The sequence below is a fragment of the Python bivittatus genome, unplaced genomic scaffold, assembly GCF_059951505.1.
Source record: "Python bivittatus isolate LINGU-HERP-01145 unplaced genomic scaffold, Pbiv_v1 ctg000480_np1212, whole genome shotgun sequence".
Classification (NCBI taxonomy): domain Eukaryota; kingdom Metazoa; phylum Chordata; class Lepidosauria; order Squamata; family Pythonidae; genus Python; species Python bivittatus.
In genome coordinates, this window is record NW_028277075.1 from 24,213,973 (window position 1) to 24,233,221 (window position 19,249).

General features: G+C 39.8%; 1 protein-coding gene across 1 annotated transcript in view; it reads left to right on the forward strand.

Annotated features, from left to right (window-relative positions):
• Positions 1 to 2,715, forward strand: part of SPINT1 (serine peptidase inhibitor, Kunitz type 1) — a 40,970-nt gene extending 38,255 nt beyond the window's left edge. Inside the window, exon 10 of the mRNA XM_088145470.1 lies at positions 95 to 2,715. Coding sequence (XP_088001596.1) covers positions 95 to 303 — 209 coding nt within the window. The 3' untranslated portion in view covers positions 304 to 2,715. The remainder of the gene's footprint in view (positions 1 to 94) is intronic.
• The last annotated feature ends 16,534 nt before the right edge of the window (positions 2,716 to 19,249 follow it).

The following is a 19,249-nucleotide window of genomic DNA, read 5'->3' on the forward strand; positions in this document are numbered from 1 at the left end:
GACAACTTTAGTATAAAGCCATTCCTTTTATAGTCTCTCCTGGGTAAATCATAATTTCTCTCCCCATCTTCTACCCCCACTCCATCTCTCTTAGGTGCTTTTGAAATAGCCATTGCTGTGCTCCTTGGTGTCTGCATCATGATAGTATTGGCTATCCTTGGCTACTTCTTCCTAAAGAATAGGAAAAAGTATCGACGACGTCGCCAGCCAGCTACTGCAGCTAATTCCACTCTCTCTTCAGTCCTGTCTACTGCTGAAGACACGGAACATCTGGTGTACAACAGCACCACAAAGCCCATCTGATTTTGTAGAGTTATCCTCCATTTCTGGGAAGGACAGTCTTATTAACTGTTGATGATGCTTGTTTGGGCTGGGGGGCGGTGAGGGGAATCTGTTGAAGGATTTGTCCTTCCTACTTTCCATGTTTCCTTAGACTATCCAATAGCTGCTTACAAGCTCTACCTGTCCTGAACCTGTGACAGTTTCTAAGGACAAGGAGTGACCAGAAGATTAGCCCCCTCTCCCTTTCCCTTTTTGACAATACACTGACAGCTTTTTGAGTTCATGCTTCCCTGAGTTCTGTAATGAAGGTTATTTTAAGTTTAAGGACTTGCTATACCTGTTGAAGGAACCATGGCTTAATCTGGTGAATGGAATCCTTCTTCCTACAAACCCACTGAAGTCTACATTTCTCTGTGTGTTTGTGCGTGCGTGCGCATTTGTGTGTGTGTGTGTGTGAGAGAGAGAGAGAGAGAGAAAGAACATTTCTTACTCCTTCCCTATTTCTTTCTGTTTAAAACCTATGCTGCCTTAAAGCCACCCTCCCTGTGTTTTAACTGATACAAAAAGTGATGCAAAGTCAGGGTCACGCAACATGCAGTTTTTAAACTGATAGCACACAGAATTTGATGGACTACTTAAGTAAAACTGCTGTTCTTTTCACAAATCTGTTAATCTCTGTGTTGAAGCCTTTGCTCATCAGTGTATCCTAAATACCTAGATTACCACTACATGGAAAACAGACAACATTGTGATTTGATCTGAATGCATATAAGAGGAAATAGGAGTTAGGTCATGACTGAAAATCTAGCTCTGCCTTTCTTCTCTTCTGGATTTCCCCTCCATTCCTACCTTCAAGGTTGTCATTTCTAGTTTAATGTTACATTACTGTTTGAGTGCTTCATCCATATGTATTTATTTTTAGAATCAAAATGTGACAGAAAAGAGGATGCTCCTCATTTTCTAATTTGTCGCCAACTACGCAATCTTGTTAAGTAGTTAAATACTGTCCTCACAAAGGGGGGAGTTTCAAAATTAGCTTTTCAGAGCTAATTTTCACAAGAATTTTGGACAAAAGGAGAGTCATGAAGACTGTCAGATTCTGCTTCTTGGACAGCCATGGTTAAATATAGAGAAAGTAGCAGGTGTTGACCCCAGACTTTATAGAGATAGAATACAAGTTTGTCCCAGTTTCACCATAAATATGCTATATGGAGTATATAAGTTGATGCCTGTGATGTTTTCATTTCCCTTCCTGTTTGTTCAGTGTAAGATATTTTTATCCCTTTCCTCTTCCCATTTTGACCTACACCCCAGTTTGGAATTTGATGCCTTACATTTTTTTGCATCTGATAATTTACATTTATGCCTGTGCACTAGTTCATTTTGTGGATAGAGATGCCTGGAACAAATTCTCCATCCGTTTTCAAAAATGTCCTCAACCAATAGGGGAGCAGGCTATACCTCCTGATTTCTGCTCATTTGAGGAAGGGTGCCTTGAAGAGAACTCCTGAACAGTGTAAGTCTGTGTGTGCCTATGTGTGGAAGGAAGGCAATTTTGAAAAGGGGTTGTGCTGTCATGGATTGCTTCGGGGTCACTGTGTAGATCACTCCCATCATCTGGAGAGTTTTCATGTGAGACTGTCAGACATTTCTGAGGGCACTGAATCTTCCCAAGAGCTCAGGGCGTTCCACAGTGGGAGGAGGTATTTCTCATTGGTGGAATATATGAGTAGATTGACCCATAGTTGGCTTGTAGTTAATTGCCCAGTCCTTGCTTGACTCTCTTGAGAATCAAATAGCAAAGCTAAATATTGCTTTTAAATCTGAATCTTGCTTTAGAAATTGAATCATCTTCCTCTCTGTCTGTATGGCACAGAAAGTTAGCCTGTGAAGTCAGTGAATATACTCATATCCACTCTGTATGAAGTTGTATATAACTTTGGAAATACTCTATGATATGAAGTTAAAGTAAAGAGGAGATAATTATTTTGTTTATTCCTTTTTTGGTAGATGTTATGAGATTTTGTTTTATTGATGTATATAAGGATTCTTTGCTTGGATATAAACCTCTGCTGGCTAAGCTGAAGAGGTTTCAGCAAAATGAACAGGAGAAGTTATTAGTTAGGGAATTACCTGAAGGGAAGACAGCTTTTTATTCCCTCAAGGGACAGACCTCGAGTATGGAACTGGCTGAGCTTCTGTGGGAAGTGGCAGAATGAGGTGGGGAAGGAAATGACAAACCTGGTCATTGTGCCTTAAAGGGAGGAGACGAGATTATTCATTGTCCTTTTTGGTTGGCCTGGTTATTCCACAATACAGCTGTCAACCTCACCTTTTCCCCCTCTTTCTGTAAAACTTCACTGCTTTCTGAGCCTTTAAATTCTGGATTTCCTCTCTGACAGTGAAATTTTTAATAAAATATTTTCTTTGTAACTTGCTTGTCTGATCATTTTTTTTTCAATCCCAGAATATTGCTTGCCTCCTTGAGAAAGGCCTGGGATCTTGCTGTTATGCATATGCTTCAGGGAAAGGAAGAAGCTCCAGGTTTTGTTGATTCAGGCAACATGTCTTTAGTGACTCTATAGTACAATGGTGGATTAACATCAATAGGTTGAAATTAAGCTAGAGAGACTGTGGGTTGGAGAGCATTTCCGGTACATTGGGACAAAATACTGAACAAGGGAAGGGCACATGATTTCAGCTGGTTGGACTAGTTTGGAATTAGGAGCATGAGAAGCAGAAAGCATTCGCTAGTAAAGTAATGGCTGTCATGGATAATTATAATACAAATTAATTAAGCAGTGACTGGTGGGTAAAAAACTGACTCATTTTACTTCCATCATACACATCCTTTAGTTTTATTTTTCCAGTATCTTAGTTCTTTTTGAGGAATTAAACATGGATTTTGGGCCTTGAGGTTGTATTATAAACATATAAGTTACAGTGCAATCTTACTTGTGACTACTGAGAAGTAAGCACCATTGTTTAATATGGCTTATTGTGATAATCAGACCCTTGTTGGTTGGAACAAAAGTCATATTTGGTCTACCCTTCTGTTGTTGCAATGGCCAGTCAGATATCTATAAGAAACCAGCAACAACAACAAAAAAAGACTGTAGAACCACAATTGTTCAAGTGGTATAAAGCTGAGTTTGTATAGGATTGCATCTAAAAATATATAGCTACAGTGGTACTAAATTAATAATACTAAAACAAAGAACTTCACATACTGTGTTGAACAGCTAGTGGAAGTGCCCAAACACCTGAAGAATTCAGACTCCTGATTCTTACAACATCTGAAGCCATAATATGTTTGGCTTGATTTTGGCTTTTGGGGGGTGGGGGATGCCTTTGAGTCTGTCTTGACTCCTGGCGACTACCTGGACAAGTCCCTGCAGTTTTCTTGGCAAGATTTCGGAAGTGGTTTGCCATTGCCTGCTTCCTAGGGCTGAGAGACCTAGGGCTGAGAGTGACTGGCCCAAGGTCACCCAGCTGGCTTGGTGCCTAAGGTGGGACTAGAACTCACTGTCTCCTGATTTCTAGTCTGATGCCTTAACCGCTACACCAAACTGGCTCTGATTTTGGCTTGGCTTGTGAAAAATAATTGTGGCTTATTCAGTAAACCATAGCTAATAAAATATGCTTAGAGTGATATGCGCATTCAGTTACAGTATATTAGTAGCAGTAATTTGCTGGATCAGTTTAATTCTGGGTTCACCGATAATTATCATGAATACTGTTTGCAAAGCACACTGGATGGCTTCATATAACAATCAGGTGAAATAAACAAATTACATTACAGTTTATTGTGATGCATGATTGCAATTAAAGAGTATCATACCAGAGCTGTTGTGTGTATTTTTGCCTTCCTACCATCCTGGTGTTTGTTTTTCTGTATCCTGGTCTTTGAACTTTCAGTCTATATGCTCTTTGAGAGGTGTAGGTGTTATGCATCTTTGCCCATAAAATGTTAATGTGAGAACACTTGGTCCTCAATAGCTTGTCAATGTGATTTGACAGGAAAATGGGACTGAACAAAAATTAGAAAGGTTACAGTTATGATGGGTAGTATCAATAGATTATAGTCTTTACTGTCCTGTAGTATGCTAGAGCATAAAATTATATCTCTAGAAATGATAGCCTGGGAGCTTATTTATGTAGGGGGAAACTTTCAAGTTAATTCCCAATCTGCTGTTAGCAGCATGGAAACTACAAGGTTCAATAGGGTAGGCAAGCAAAAGCCTCTCCTCTTGCCCAGAATTCCTATCTGGGTGTAAAGGATCTAAATCTTATCCAGGATTTTTGGGATAGGGGAACAAAGGGGGCAATTGTTTTGCACTCCACACAAAGAAGAGGACTTATCCAAGGTATAATTCAGTACTTGAAATGTTTGGATTCTTTTTATTGAAAATCATTAACCAGATAAAATATAGCCCCAGGGATCAAGGGGGCTCTCAGTATTTTCAGTTTTTCCAATGATTTTTTTTTGGGGGGGGATCTACAGATTTAATCATATCCCATTGAGTCATTGCTTTCTAACTTCTCATGGTTAGAGGCTATAACAACTGAGTCATGTTTCCAGCCTTTACCAGTAATGACTATTAGCAGCTCATCTATAGTTCTTGATTTGCGATGTTCTGTTCTTAGGATATAGTTTACAGCTCTCCCACTGATCTCCACAGCTTGCTCAAATTCCAGCTTTTTAACAGAAATCATAAACTGGCTGCATTTGACCATCAAAGCCAGATAACCACAAGATGGCAGGTAAAAGAGATACAGAAAATGTCTTCACGAAAGTGTGCAAGCAAAGCTAGCGAAAGAAAGGCAGAGTTGCCACCAGCCCATCTGTCCTCCGCACAGCCACAAAAAACATCATTCATGGATGGATGGATGGATGGATGATCAGGTATGTTCATCTGACCCTGGAGTCGCTACTTTGATATCAGAGAAAAACTGAATGTACCAGCAGAACATCTCCCTACTGCCCCACCTTAGGATAGCAGAGGTCCTGCTTACTGGCCTTCAGAAATTACTGAACAAATGCAAAACGTATGCATCAGTAGAGGGCCTGATTATTTTCAGTATGCTGATGGAATATTTGAAGCTTCAGCTCAAATCTATCCAAAGCCAAGACACAAATTCTGCAAAAGTGTATATTAGAAAATGCAGAGACATAGGACTATTCCATAATAAGCCTAAACCACCTGTCTTCCATGCTGCTCCCTGCTGTTCCTGAAACCAATTTTTTAAAAAATTCAATCCAGATTACAGTAGTGTGGCAACAGAGCTGAGGTGGTGGTCAGTCCTGACCTTGGCCACCACAGGCCCTGATTGGCCACTCCCCCGTTTCTTGCCTTTCCCATCTGTGCAGGGAAGGTAGGTTTTGCTGGCTAGCCCTTGTGTGGATTGGTTTACCAGTGCTTATCTTCCTTCTAGAGTTTGTTCCTTCCTCGCTAGTTCATCTAGACCAACTTGTTTTAATGCTATAATGATTAAAGGAAAGGAACACATTGTACCTTTCTTCCTTCATTCCGTTGTGGATCTATAGAATACTAGATCTAGAATTCCATAGAAGCTTTTTGTCACATAATACATTAAAAAGAGAATGGTAAACCAGTAACAAATGTGTTGTCATTATCTCTAAATTTCATTTATACTAGATTATGAAGCATGAGAAAGATTACAGTCTGCAAGCATCCTCTATTATGAAGGTACAAATGCCACTTTATTATTTTATGTCAGTTATACAATACACATTTTTAATATGTGGTCTGTTAATCTGTTAAAAGATGCACAAAAAATAAGGAAGCGGCAAATATAAAGAGCAACTAAGTAAAAAAAAAAAAAAGGAAAACAACTTTTTGCAAGTTTCAAACCATCTTCAGTTCTATGTACAGCATCTGACTTTGTTTTAGACAGTCCCACAGGGGCTAGCATGCTTTTGGTTCTAAGCACCAAACCATAAATGTCTTAAACATGATGGCAGATCATAGGGTTTTTTTTTTTAATTATTTCCAGTACAATCTTTTTAAACAGTGGGGCTTGAGGGGACAGGTGTCGTTGGGTCATAGAAGAATGAATTGCTGAGTTGGACTAAGCCATAATGTGCTTTGCTGGGTTTCAACTTAGGGCTTTCTATGAACGCAATCATTGTGATTTGAAAACTGTAGTTTGTAGCTTAGTATTTTGTGCAGTCAGCTGTGGTTTAGTCAAACTATGGCTTACTGTATTATGCAAACACAGTAAAAGTCTAAGGCCAACCATATTTTCCTATTCTTTTCCTATTCAACAAGTAATGAGAGATAAAGAAGGAATGTGATTGTAACAAGATCATGAGGAGACAAAATATTGCTAATATAATATTGCTACATTCTGTAGACTAGACTGGGAAAATAATGTCAAACCATTTCCATATTGTTACCAAGAAACTGCATGGTTGTATCCAGGTCGTCATCAGGAGGAGCTGAGCTTGAGGCAGGCTTTCCCTTCTACACAGGCTTGTTGTTGGAGACAACAGATTCTGCCTAATAACAAACTTAGCTGTTGAGTACTGAAAGAATGGGAACCAACATAAGGTCACTGAGAAATAAGATATTAGCATGCTGGAAGGATCCCCAGCCCTCCCTCCCCTCCCCACCCCCCCGGTCCAGATCTGCAGAAGTTCAAACCAGAGCTTTCAAAAAAACAAATCTAATGGGGCAATAAACACAATATTCTCCAAACAATCCAGTGACGACCAAATATGTCAGCATGCATGAAACATTGAATAACAATTGGAAAAAGGTGGGTTGGGGGCAGTGAGAGGGAACTTTGGTAGCAGAGGAAAATGGATTTTTTTCTTTCAGTGAAATGGTGAAATCTTGAACAAGAACACTCCTTTTAGGAAGGAAAGTATACTGCAATATTTTTTGTTTTAGGGCTGTGTGAATTCTACTTGGAAACAGTACAGAAATCAAGGCTAAAAAAGTGCTGTTTGACCCCATGACCTGCCCCAGGTTGACAAGAGCTGAGTTGCCCGGAATAGATCAAGGTCACCAAGTGCCATTAGAGGTGATGCAATGTTACTGTCAGCCTCTACGGAGAAGAGGAAATGTTCAAACAGACCACAGAGTGTCACTAGTGGGCTGTAGTTCCCTATCATAAAAGTTACTAAAGAGACTTGCAGCACCTTGAAGACTAAACCAAATTATTATGGCATAAACAATTGTAGACTGAATCCACTTTCATTCCCACCATCACTTTTAACATTTATTTACTTAATAGCTTTATATAGCCACCCATCTCAAATATCTGACTCTGGGTGGCTTACAATATTAAAATGATAAAAACATATAAAACATAAACATAAACATAAAACCTGTAGCAACCAAGACACTTCTCACATTTGCATGTCATACTACAAAATTCCGCGTCCCTTTGCAAAACAAGATTAATGGTAAAAGTTGTTCTGTTACAGTGCTGTGTTGCCTGTTCAGGTCTTGTTTCTCTTAAAAATGGACAGATAAGAACCTAAGCTGTGCCCTGCTGGATCAGACCCCTGGCCCATCTAGTCCAGCAGTCTGTTCTCACAGTGCCCAACCAGCTGCACAAAGAAACCCCTTAGTCTCCCAGTAGATGGCCTTCAGAGATGGTCCCACTGCCATCAAGGCTAATAGTCACTGATCCCCATGACTTCTGTGAATTGGTCCAACCCTGTTATCAGCACCATATATCTGCAATGGCTCTAGTTCACTTAATTGTCTGCCCATCCCCACACTGCCTTCACGTCTTGAACAGTTTGCTTTTAAAAGGATGAAAGTGGTGCTTATGCATTATTCAATACATGTATATTTTCAGAAGTGCTAATGAAGTTGCAAAATTTATGGAGAAAGTGGAGTTTTGATAGTGACACAGGTGATTTGAAGATGGGGACAATATTATGCAGCTAGGGATTGAAAAGGCATTAAACACACTGTTTCCATAGGTGCCAATCACTTAGATCAGTCTTCTTTCCCAAGCTGACCACATCCTACAACATGCTGGATGAAAATTATAGGCACTGGAGTCCAAAATAGCTAGAGAGCTCTAGCTTGGGAAAATCTGCTTTATATGAACCTAGCCATTGTGTTTTATTAACTGTGGTTTGTGGATTAGTGTCCTGTGCAAGCCTAACCAGTTGTGACTTTTGGTTAAAACAAACCATAGTTTAGCGTTAAGCAAAAATGCCAATAATAGAAGTAAATCATAGAAGATAAGGTTGGAACATACCCCAGAAATCATATAGTCCAATCCCACGTCAATACAGGTAGTCCTTGTTTAGCAACCACAATTGGGACCAGCAACTCAGTGGAATGGCTGTGGGTATGGGGAGCCTCAAGATCTAGGAGTTTATCATCTTTGGTTCTTGACAGGGTCACACTACCCCAGATAGACCTGGTGAGTAATCTGGGGGTCCTCCTGGACTCATGACTCCTGTTTGAAGAGCAGGTGGCAGTTGTGGCTAGGAGGGCCTTTGTACAACTTCGTGTTGTGCAGCAGTTACACCCCTTCCTCAATCGGGAGGCCCTCCGCATGGTCACTCACGCCCTGGTCACCTCTTGGTTGGATTACTGCAATGCGCTCTACATGGGGCTACCCTTGAAGAGTATCCGGAAGCTACAGCTGGCACAGAATGCGGCAGCACAGACAGTTCTGAATGCCCCCAAGGGACCCCATAGAACACCGCTGTTATGTGAGCTGCATTGGTTGCCAGTTTGCTTCTGGGTCCAATTCAAGGTGTTGGTTATCATCTTTAAAGCCCTTCATGGCATAGGACCAGGTTATCTGAGGAGCCGTCTCGCACCTGTTATATCAGCCTGCCCCACTCGGTCTGGCAGAAGGGGCACGTTGCAGACCCCACCAGTCAAGGAATTTCGACTGGTGGGATCTAGGAAGAGGGTCTTTTCTGCCATGGCCCCCGCTCTGTGGAACAGCCTACCACCTGAGGTGTGGTGTGCCCCCACTCTCATGGCCTTCAGGAAGAGTGTGAGATCCTGGCTGTGCCAGATGGCCTGGGGACTGGATGGGGGCTTGCATCAGTGGAAGAGGCTTGTGGAGTAATTGATTTTGCCCCCCTGACATCTTGAATGTTTTTAATTTTTATGTATAGGGTTTGCTACAAAAAGCTTGACTTTTTAATTGATTAATTAATTTTATTAATTAATGTGTTATTTATTTTTAATTGTTCATGGGTTTTGTTTTAATTGTGAGACGCCCAGAGTCTCCTGTTGGGGGAGATGGGCAGAGTACAAATTTAATAAATAAAATAAATAAACTCAGTCATTTAGCGAAGTGGTCATTAACTAAAACTGCAACTCTGCTTATGATCCTATTTCAGCTTTCCTTTGCTTTACTGATCTGCAAAGGTCGTAAATGCAAGGATTGGTTATAAAGTTACTTTTTCATCACTGTTGTAACTGTGAATGGTTGCTAAATGAGGCAGTTGCTAAATAAGGACTACCTGTACAAGAATCTAGTACTACAGCCTATCTGTCAAATCACCTTCCAACCTCTGTTGAAGTATTTCCAGCAAGGAGAGTCCATCACCAACCAAGACAGTCCCTTCCACATTTATTACCATTAGGATTTCCTTCCAGGCCCCTTATCATTTTGGTTGCTCTCCTTCGGCCATGCTCCAGTCCCGTCTGTCAATGTCCTTCCTGGATACAGTATTCTAGATGTGATTTGACCAATGCAGAACAGAGGAACAATAATTTATTTTTCTCTTTGTATCATACTTCTGTTGATGTAGCCTAGGATTGGATTTGCTTTTTTTCCCCCAGCTGCATCACACTATTGGCTCATGTTCAGACACGCAAATCCTTTTTACACATACTGCTGCGCAGCAGGGTCTCCCCTATCCTTTGCATTTATCAGTGTGGAAATTCATCTTGCTAGTTTCTGCCCATTGTTCCTGTCAAAATAGTCCTGAATCTTGATGCTGTTCTAGAAGGTGTTTGCTATCTTCCCATCATTGTGTGGTCTGCAAATTAGAAAATATTTTCTAACCCTTATCTGAGTCATTTATAACTGTTCTGAACAGTTTAGGACCTCCTATTTCCAATTATTTCTGCCTATCTGATATATTTGGGCAGAATGGGTGTGCTCCAAGTCCCCTCAATTAAACGTCATCTTGTGGGACCAAGGAAGTGTGCCTTCTCTGTCGCAGCCCCCGCCCTCTGGAACAGCATCCCCCCAGAGATACTGATGGCACCCACTCTCCTGGGGCTCCAGAAAGTCCTTAAGACTTAGCTTTGCTCTCAGCCCTGGGGTTAATGTATGCATGGGGTCCCTGTCATGTTTTTATTGTTATGGTTGTTTTTAGTTCATGCTGTCACATTCTGTTTTATGCTTTTTAAGTTTTTAATGTGTACTTGGATTTTGTAAGCTATCCGGAGTCTGCTGAAGTTGCAGTCATAACAAATTTAATGAAATAAATCAATATCATTGTTGTTTCCACTTTGAATATGCAATACCCTTCAGTTCTTGCGTACAACTTATGAATTTCATCCTACCAGATTTTAGTAATGCCTATTAAATTGCATTTGCCTTCCTGTATTGAAACATCTAATTCTTCCTGGTTGTTCCCTGCACTCTGTGCATTTGCATAAGGACAATGGAAACCTTGGATCATACAACTTTACTTATTCCTTCTTGTATTTAAGTGCTCATTACTGGGTGCTCATGTGCTCATTAATAAATGTATCTTTCTCTAGAGATCTTTCTCTAACCAAACTAGTTCATTTTGCCATCTCTGCTAGTTCTGTCATCTTCACCAACCATTCCTCTGTTGTGGGTATTTCAGAGCCTTTCCATTTTTGCACATATAATAGTCTTGCAACAGTAATCATACATAAAAATAATCTTCCACAGCTGTTTTCTAATTGACTGTCCATTAATCCCAGCAAGAAAAGTTCTGGTTTTAGTTGAATATTGATCTTTATAATTCTTTGTGCCTTATATGTATTTGAACCCAGAAATTTCTGGCTTTTTACAAGTCCACCAGGCATGATAAAATGACCCTTCATTTTGTCTACATTTCCAACATAAATTTGAAATACCTTTATACATTCTAAAAGCTACTTTGGTCCTTCAGAGCAGGGAGTCTCCCATCACTTCTCTTCAGGGCAGGGAGGCATAAATACTCCTCTCTGCAAAACCTCTTCCTTCCTAAGATTCAACCTTACTGGACACATATTGTTCCTAAATTTTACAAAGCAACGCTTTCCCTAATAAAATATACAATAAAATAAGTTTATTAAACCTCTATTTGTTTAATATATCTATAAAATATAATTCCCCAGACTCTGAATGAAGAACAAACTAGGGGCAAAAAATATATTCCCTCCCACTCAGGTGATGCCATGGCAACAAAATCTCACTTTCTGAGGGTTTTTGCGGGTAAAATATTTAAAATATTTTAAATGCAGCCCACAACTGCAAAATATTTTCTTGCTCCTGATTTAAGCTACCTCACACATGACATATGTTAGGTACACACCTAATCAGGAATACAATAAATATACATTTAGGAACTGGCATTGTACAGATTCGAAGTTACCGTGACCAGCTATAGTTATGAACAGCTTTTTCAAATTTGTCACATTCTTTAAATCTGTAAAATTGATCAATATTATTTTTTTTCAGGCTAGAGGTAGAAAGCTAAGGGTGAGAAAAAGTACCTTGCCTAATGCAGCTTTCTGAAACCCAGCATACTCCAGGTGTGTTGGGCCACAATGTCTAGCCAGTATAGTTGGCAATTCTGGGAATTACAGTCAAATACCTCTGGACAGCACCAGGTTGGGGAAGGCTGAGTTCACGGCCAAGGTGTAATTTGAATAAGGATTTTTGTTAACCACTGTATTATACCAGCTGGCATGAGTCAACATCAACCAAACAGGTTCCCACACTTGCATTTAAGGTAAATTAGACACAAGAGATCTGATTACGGAGTTCAAGGAAGTCATTGTGCTTTTTCTGTCATCTTGGGAAGCATGCATTCTCCTTTTTTATGCACTTTTAATGAGGTTGCTTATGTTGATTCTCACCTAACTCAATGTTTTTCATAGTAACGTTTTGCATCTAGGTTTACAGTCCTCATTCTTTAGGATGACATTCTTCTCCTTTCTGCCCTGATTTCTTCCTTGCTCTCTTAGGAAGAGTAACAGGATTCTGAGCAGTTACTTACATGGAGACTCTTCTGCATTTATGGTCTGTTGTGTTACCTGTGCAGAGCATTTCCTGCCTGTATCACAGTCTCCAAAACACCTGGTTCAAAGAAGAAAAAGGGCTGCCTCTGTAGTCTAGGCATTTTAGTTACCAGAAAACGTACAAGCAATGTCAAATATTTTGCATATGGTAGGTTCGTAAGTGACTAGAGGAAATGGACTGGATTCAAGATGTGGCAAGAGGTAAGATTAACTGAAAGGAGTAATATTATGATCCTGCTAAAAGGTACCTAGCCAGATAGAGCAAGCTAGTGCAAATATTGTACTGTATGAGTTATTTATGAAATAAATATAATGATTATAAAGGACACAACCTTAGTTCAGAATCAAAGTGCATGGTCCAAGCAGGTTTGGGGATTATACTGTACTTGACCAACCAGGAAGACGTGGTCACGATAGAGCTACCTGTGGTGTAGTCATGAAAGACAGTAAGGCAGGATGGTGTGTGTTTGATTTCTGTTGCTGCTGATATCTTCCGTGGTTTCACCTGGCTATACAATATATCCCAGTGATTTCCGTATTGGCAAGGATGCATAGAAAGAAGAAGAGATGAAAGGGAGTGAGAATGACCTGAAGGAAGTCATAAAATAAGCCCCAGAACATGTTATACCCCTAGCAAGTTCAGGCTTGTCTTTTGCTCCAGGTGTGGCCACCGCTCAATCTCCCTAGATACTGCAATATGAACTGGAGTGACCCATGCTTAGAAGAACAAGATGGATTTGCTGAGTTGGCTAAGACAACAGTGTGACGAGAACATTATTCAGTTAGCTGCCCCAGCCAAGAAGTCCTGCCCTGACAGCAGAGGCAATTAAGAAAAGAAGTGTTTACACTTCACATCCATGTCACAGCATATGAGAACTTAGAATGCCTAGTCATGGGAAGATGAGAAAGAAAAAGAAAAAAAGGAGCACTATCACCAAATACAAACTGATTGCACCTTTGTCTCCATCAACTTCTGTGTCAGACAGAAAGGCAGAAACTTTATCTCACTTATTGATCAATAAAATACATTTGGTAAAACAAACAAAGCCAAGTTAACCCCTAACATCAATGACTGTTGGCAACCATTTGTGGGCAAAGCTTGCACATAATGTAGCAGAATTTTGCTGCTTTTAGAGTGAGAGATTTATCCTGATTGTCTAACAAATAACACAAATAAAAATTATCGGCGCGCCCTGGAAATTTAGATAAAAAAGGGGTTATCGACTGGTGGCAAATGTCCTGTAGAACTGACAATAAAAAAAGAGCATGGGCTGTGGCTTCTATGGCACCCGTGTCACAGGGGCAATGTTGGATTTCATAAGGGGTTTTCCTATATTTCCCTTGTAAAACAGCTGTGGGGAGAACATTAAATCGAGCTAAAGATAAGGCTGTCCTGAATTTAGGGACTGTGATGTGATATAAATATGAAGCTGGTATAGAAGCTGAATTTGGTTATTTACAATTATATTGTGAGAGAAAACATCAATTTCTTTTTGCCATCTATGTCTAAGATCCTTTGCCTTAATATTGATCTAGCTTGGTCTGGCCCTAAAGTTAAGATGGCATCACTGGAAAAGCCACAGAGGCTCAGTTTCTTTCAGACAGCTGTTTCTCAAGAAAATTTGAAGTTGTCTGCCAATATTAGATGGGTCAGGCCACCACGAATGTGGTGTAGTGTTAGCCAGTAGGTAAAGATATTTATCCAGAGATTGGATTCAAGTTTACTGACTCCTGCTTCCCGTCAAAGTACTGCATTTGGAACACAGCGGGTAACCTGGAAGATGCTTCTCAGAAATTTTGTCTGAATTCTAATTCAGGCAACTCTAATAGTAGCAGATCAGAAGCTGGCCCATCGGAAAACATGGTTTTCTCTGCTTGAGACAGAAGCTGGTGAATCAAAAGAACCACTAAATATGTTTATAGGAACTAACTGAGCTATAGAAATAACTTTACAAAATTCTGATCAAGGTTTGAAAATTCAGACGTGTCGGAATTTGAAATCAACGTTATTTTTATAAAATCATGGTATAATGTTTATGTCACTCTAGTTCTCTGTCTATCAAATCCTTTATTCAGAAGTTAAGGCAGAAGATGAAGAATTAATTCTTTCTCATTCTATTTATCAACCTAGCAACCTGTAATACACTGTACATGGAGAGGCCCAAAGACATCTCATGGAGTTAATGACATCTAATGAGTCTGCAGATGAAGCTGAAATTAATCTGCAGTGGTATAAATGCTTTGTATTTGGACAGGCAAAACCAAACCAAACCCATATTCACATTTGCATGTTTTGAGAGGTGTGCCTCCCTTGTTATTAGGCAATTTATATTTTTAGTCATGGTGAATAATTTGTTTTTTTAAAAACCTTACTAACGCTTAATGTTAATTCATTTGAATTTTTTATTTTTGCAACAATTCCATTCTGTCTGACAAAATGTAGCTTAAAAATCCAAATTATATCCCACAATTGGTATTCTGCTGCTATTTATTTTGGAAGACAGTATGGATGTATAATTGTATAGGGACAACTATACCTATGAAAAAAACAGAGGATAACTTTTAATTGGGGGGAGTGCTAGAGCTGTCTGCGAGAAAAATAAAATGTGAAGAAACCTCAAGAAAGAAATACATCTGAATGATTTATAGGTGAGTTGCAAAAGTTTGCTTAAGCACATCTGGCTATAGCCCAGTACATTATGTCAAAGGGCAAGAAAACTGAATGTAAATCAACAGTTTGTACCTTTCTGTGATAAATTGTGTTATCCGGTTTTGCCTACCAACAAACTGTATGGCAGAGGAATAAGCACATAATATGAATAGACAGCGTTGGTTGTTTGCAATCTCTGCTACAGAAAGATTCAAATCCCTGTTTTCCAATTATTGTTCACACACTGTATTTAACTTTCTTGCAATGTCACTCACCTCAAGTTAGGGTGATGTTGGTTCATTACTAGACTGTGATGCAATTTCATAATGATGTAGCAGTGATAATTTGGCATGCTGACATTCTGTAAAATGCCCCGTCTGTCTGATCCAACTTCTATCAGATTCTGTTATCCCTCTGATAAAACTGACTTGTCAGTTCTATCAATACTTCATCGTTTTTTTTAAAAAATGAGCATTATTTGTGCCAACATGGGAGCATGATATATATGCTTCCAGGAAGGTGAAAACGCCCTCATGAAATTGACCAGGATTTCCCTAAGCTTGTCAGTTTCTTTGGGTGGAGAGCAAGAAGCTGAAGGAAATTAGTACTGATGAAATGGACCTGGAAGAAATTACAACACAGCAGTCTGGTGGTTAAGTAACAGAGCAATATTTTTAATAAGGAGGCATTCCATGCAGGAAGGGAGGTTGATATGTGAACAGGTCACTCCCAAATGTATATTTTCTAAGGAATATTGATAAATGCAGGATTAAATGGCACTTAGGTGATACCAAAAGGCAGAAAAAAATGCAGTGACATTATAAGGTCTTTTTTCATGACTAGTTAAAACACATACCTAAGTGTTTGGAACCTACTGTTATGTCTTTCACACATACATGCTAAAAGAGGGGAAGAGATTCAAGGCCATTTTAAATAGAATGTATAAAATCTTTAATGGCACCAGATCAAAAGGCGGCCCATTGGATTTTAGATTCAGAGGGGATAAATAGGTCAGTCTATCTGGTCTGAATGGTAGATATGGGTAAAAGGAAGGAGAGGTAGCATGAGATAGGCTGGTTTTCTTGAAACTCCACCCCACAACTGGACTTAAGAACAACAACATGCTGCTCTTGGTAGCCATTATGTGTTTTCTGTTCCATTGTTTACTTTGTGTTATGAATTTTTAACATTTTCTGTTAGCAACCCAGAGTTGCTCTTGCAAGTCAGGCAACCATATAACTTCAGTAAATAAACACACAGCAGGTTGATGTGTGTCCCAGGGTACAAGAGAATGACACCATTCTGCCTGAGCAAAGGAGACTTCCTTGGGAAAGGAAGCCAACTATTCTCAAAAAGCTTAGCCTCTCAGAAGTCATGACAGACCCTCAACTGAGCATATAAAATAGTTGTAGAAGGACCTTCAGACTGATACATTCCTTCCTCACTCTGCCCCCTCTCCTTGAGAAGACACTCTTGCTTGTGTGCTTGATTTAAATACCACTGTTCTTCCATATGCTCAAAGCTGTACACCCTCTCCCCTCAACTCTTCCTCACAAGAGAAGCCTTGTGAGGTAGACTGGCTTGAGAGATGGCCTAAAGTCACCTAGTGAGCTTCCACCTCTGAGGGTGGACTTGAAGCTGGGTCTCTCCATTTCTCATCCAACAGTTTAACCGTAAAGTCACACTTCACATGTGGGGGCTAAGCCTGGGTAGGTATTTAAACATGTAAGGGATTCTGGCCCTGTCCCCAGTGTCCTTGTACATTCAAGTCCCATCTCCTCATTGCCCAGAGTTGAGTAGGAATAGAATTCATTGCAATTAGTGGATGAGCTTGGTTTGGGTTTGTGAGCAAAAATAAATTCTAATTATGTTTAAACAAATGAGAATAGGATTTCCACCACCCCCTTCAAATTTGCCCCTTAGCACAGCAGGATCAGCAGAAGATCAACACTGAAGCCAAGTATACCCTATAGCACTTACACACATTAAAATATAGCTAATCTATTAAAATATAGACGTGAGGGGGGAAAAGGACTCAGCAAAACATTGAGCACAAATTCTTTTTGCTTAACTAAATTTCTTGGCAAGTGAGGTGAATTAGCCTAAATGGGTACTATTGATTTAATTGTGGGCTTGCACAGTATGTCAATTTTTTTCCTCTAAAAAGAAATATTCTGGGAGTTCAAGAAGACAAACATAATACTTCTTGCCATGAGTTCTGTCATGAGATGCTCTCTTCACAACAGAGATATACACTGGGCATGCCAAAACCGAAATGTATATTTTAATGTACCATTATTATTCTATTCACTCCTACAAAATTAGGAACAGCAGGAACAAGTCATATACAAGACTTCCAAGGATTGTTGCAAAAATTAGATTGGCTGAGAAAAGTTTACCAGCACAACAAATAAAGCTGCTTCTCCTCACCCTCACCACAAAAAGCCAATCAGTACTTACTACTTAAGGAAACCCTGGTGGGTGATACTAAACATCTGTCTACTCCAGTGTCCTGGCCAAGTTCATAGTAGGACAACCAGGCTTCTCCCTACTCTCTGTACCATCTCCGCCCTGCAGCAATAGTGTATTATTGCTTCTGATTAGAGAGATTTTACTATATTAAAAAAAAAGGGGGCGGGTAAGAGAGAAAGAGGTTTGGAAAATGTTTTATGAAGTCCAAGCCACACAGAGAATTCAATCGTTGCATGTTTCAGGTCTCCATCGAGGAGAACTTTTGCAGGTTTCAGGGATATCTTTAATATCAGCAGCCAGTTCTGCTTCTTCCGAGGCAGAGCCCATATTGTAGAAGAAGCTGCTAATAAGATTGAGGCTTGCTCCCTCCTTGTTACAGTCTAGGGGTGGGCTCAAAATGCATTCTTTACTCGAGCCTTCTAGAATCTTGTTATGCTTTTGTTCGTGAGGTTTTCATGTTTATTTATTTATTTTTTTAGCTGCACAGATCATTTTAGGAGTGAGTGGCATACAAAGTATAATAATAATACATTGTATTATTATATAATAATAATAATAGCCCCCCAGTGAGGCACTACCTTGACATGGTTGTGGGGCTTGTGTGCTCTGAGGAGGAGGAGAGCTATGGCAGAGGTTTAACCATACTGGACAGGTCTCATCAGAGGAGCCAGATGAAGAGTGTCTCTCCCATAAACAATACGGTGAGATGTAATTTACAGAAACACATACTGGATCACTCGTCACCTGGGTCAACAAGGACAGTACTAGGTGTTGGAGTTCCTGAACATCTGGTGACAAGTGGGCTAAAGGACTCAGGACTGTTGGCTGAGCAGCCAGGGCCAGCAGGGACTACTGGAAGAAAAGTTGTTCACTCGTCACAAATATATGAAAACTGAAAACAAAGAAATAATGATCTGCAATTACAAATCAAGTCCAACGAGAGGAAGATATCTGAGAAGAATGTACCAGTTCCGGAAAGAACAACATCCAGAATCAGAAATAACAGAACAGAGGCTAGCAGATCAACATCGATTTATAATACGAAATAAAGTATTCACAGAAGTAGAATTGGAAGAACTGCGAAGGTCTACCAAGGGCAAAAAAATCGAAGCCTTGTTAGAAGTAGCTCAGACTATAGAGGCAAACCAGGAGGAGTTGCAGTAGAGGAAGCCAGCATAGCTATTGAATCATTTTCATTCCCAAACCAGGCACCATCTCCTCTGCCTTCTCCTCAGAAAGAACAAAGTCCTCTAACTAATAAAACAAGAGGAATTGAAACAAAGAATAACTGAGCATCTAGAACAGCACAAAAACAACAGAATAAGGTTGCCTGCATTGAAGCTTGTTACAAAGAAACAGCTAGCACATATTAAAAGATGCCAATACTGTAATATCAAATATAAACACCAGCTCACAGCAAGAAACAAACCAACTAATGTATAGCATGGCTGTAGTTATAACTGAATACCTTGGATGCAAAATCAACAAAGAAAAAAACCCAAACAGTGCACCACCAAAATGGAAGATCAGGTTGGAAAATAAGATCAGCATGCTAAGATCAGATGCAAGCATGCTAGAACAGATGAAAGAAAAGAAGCTGAAAAACAAGAAGACCAAA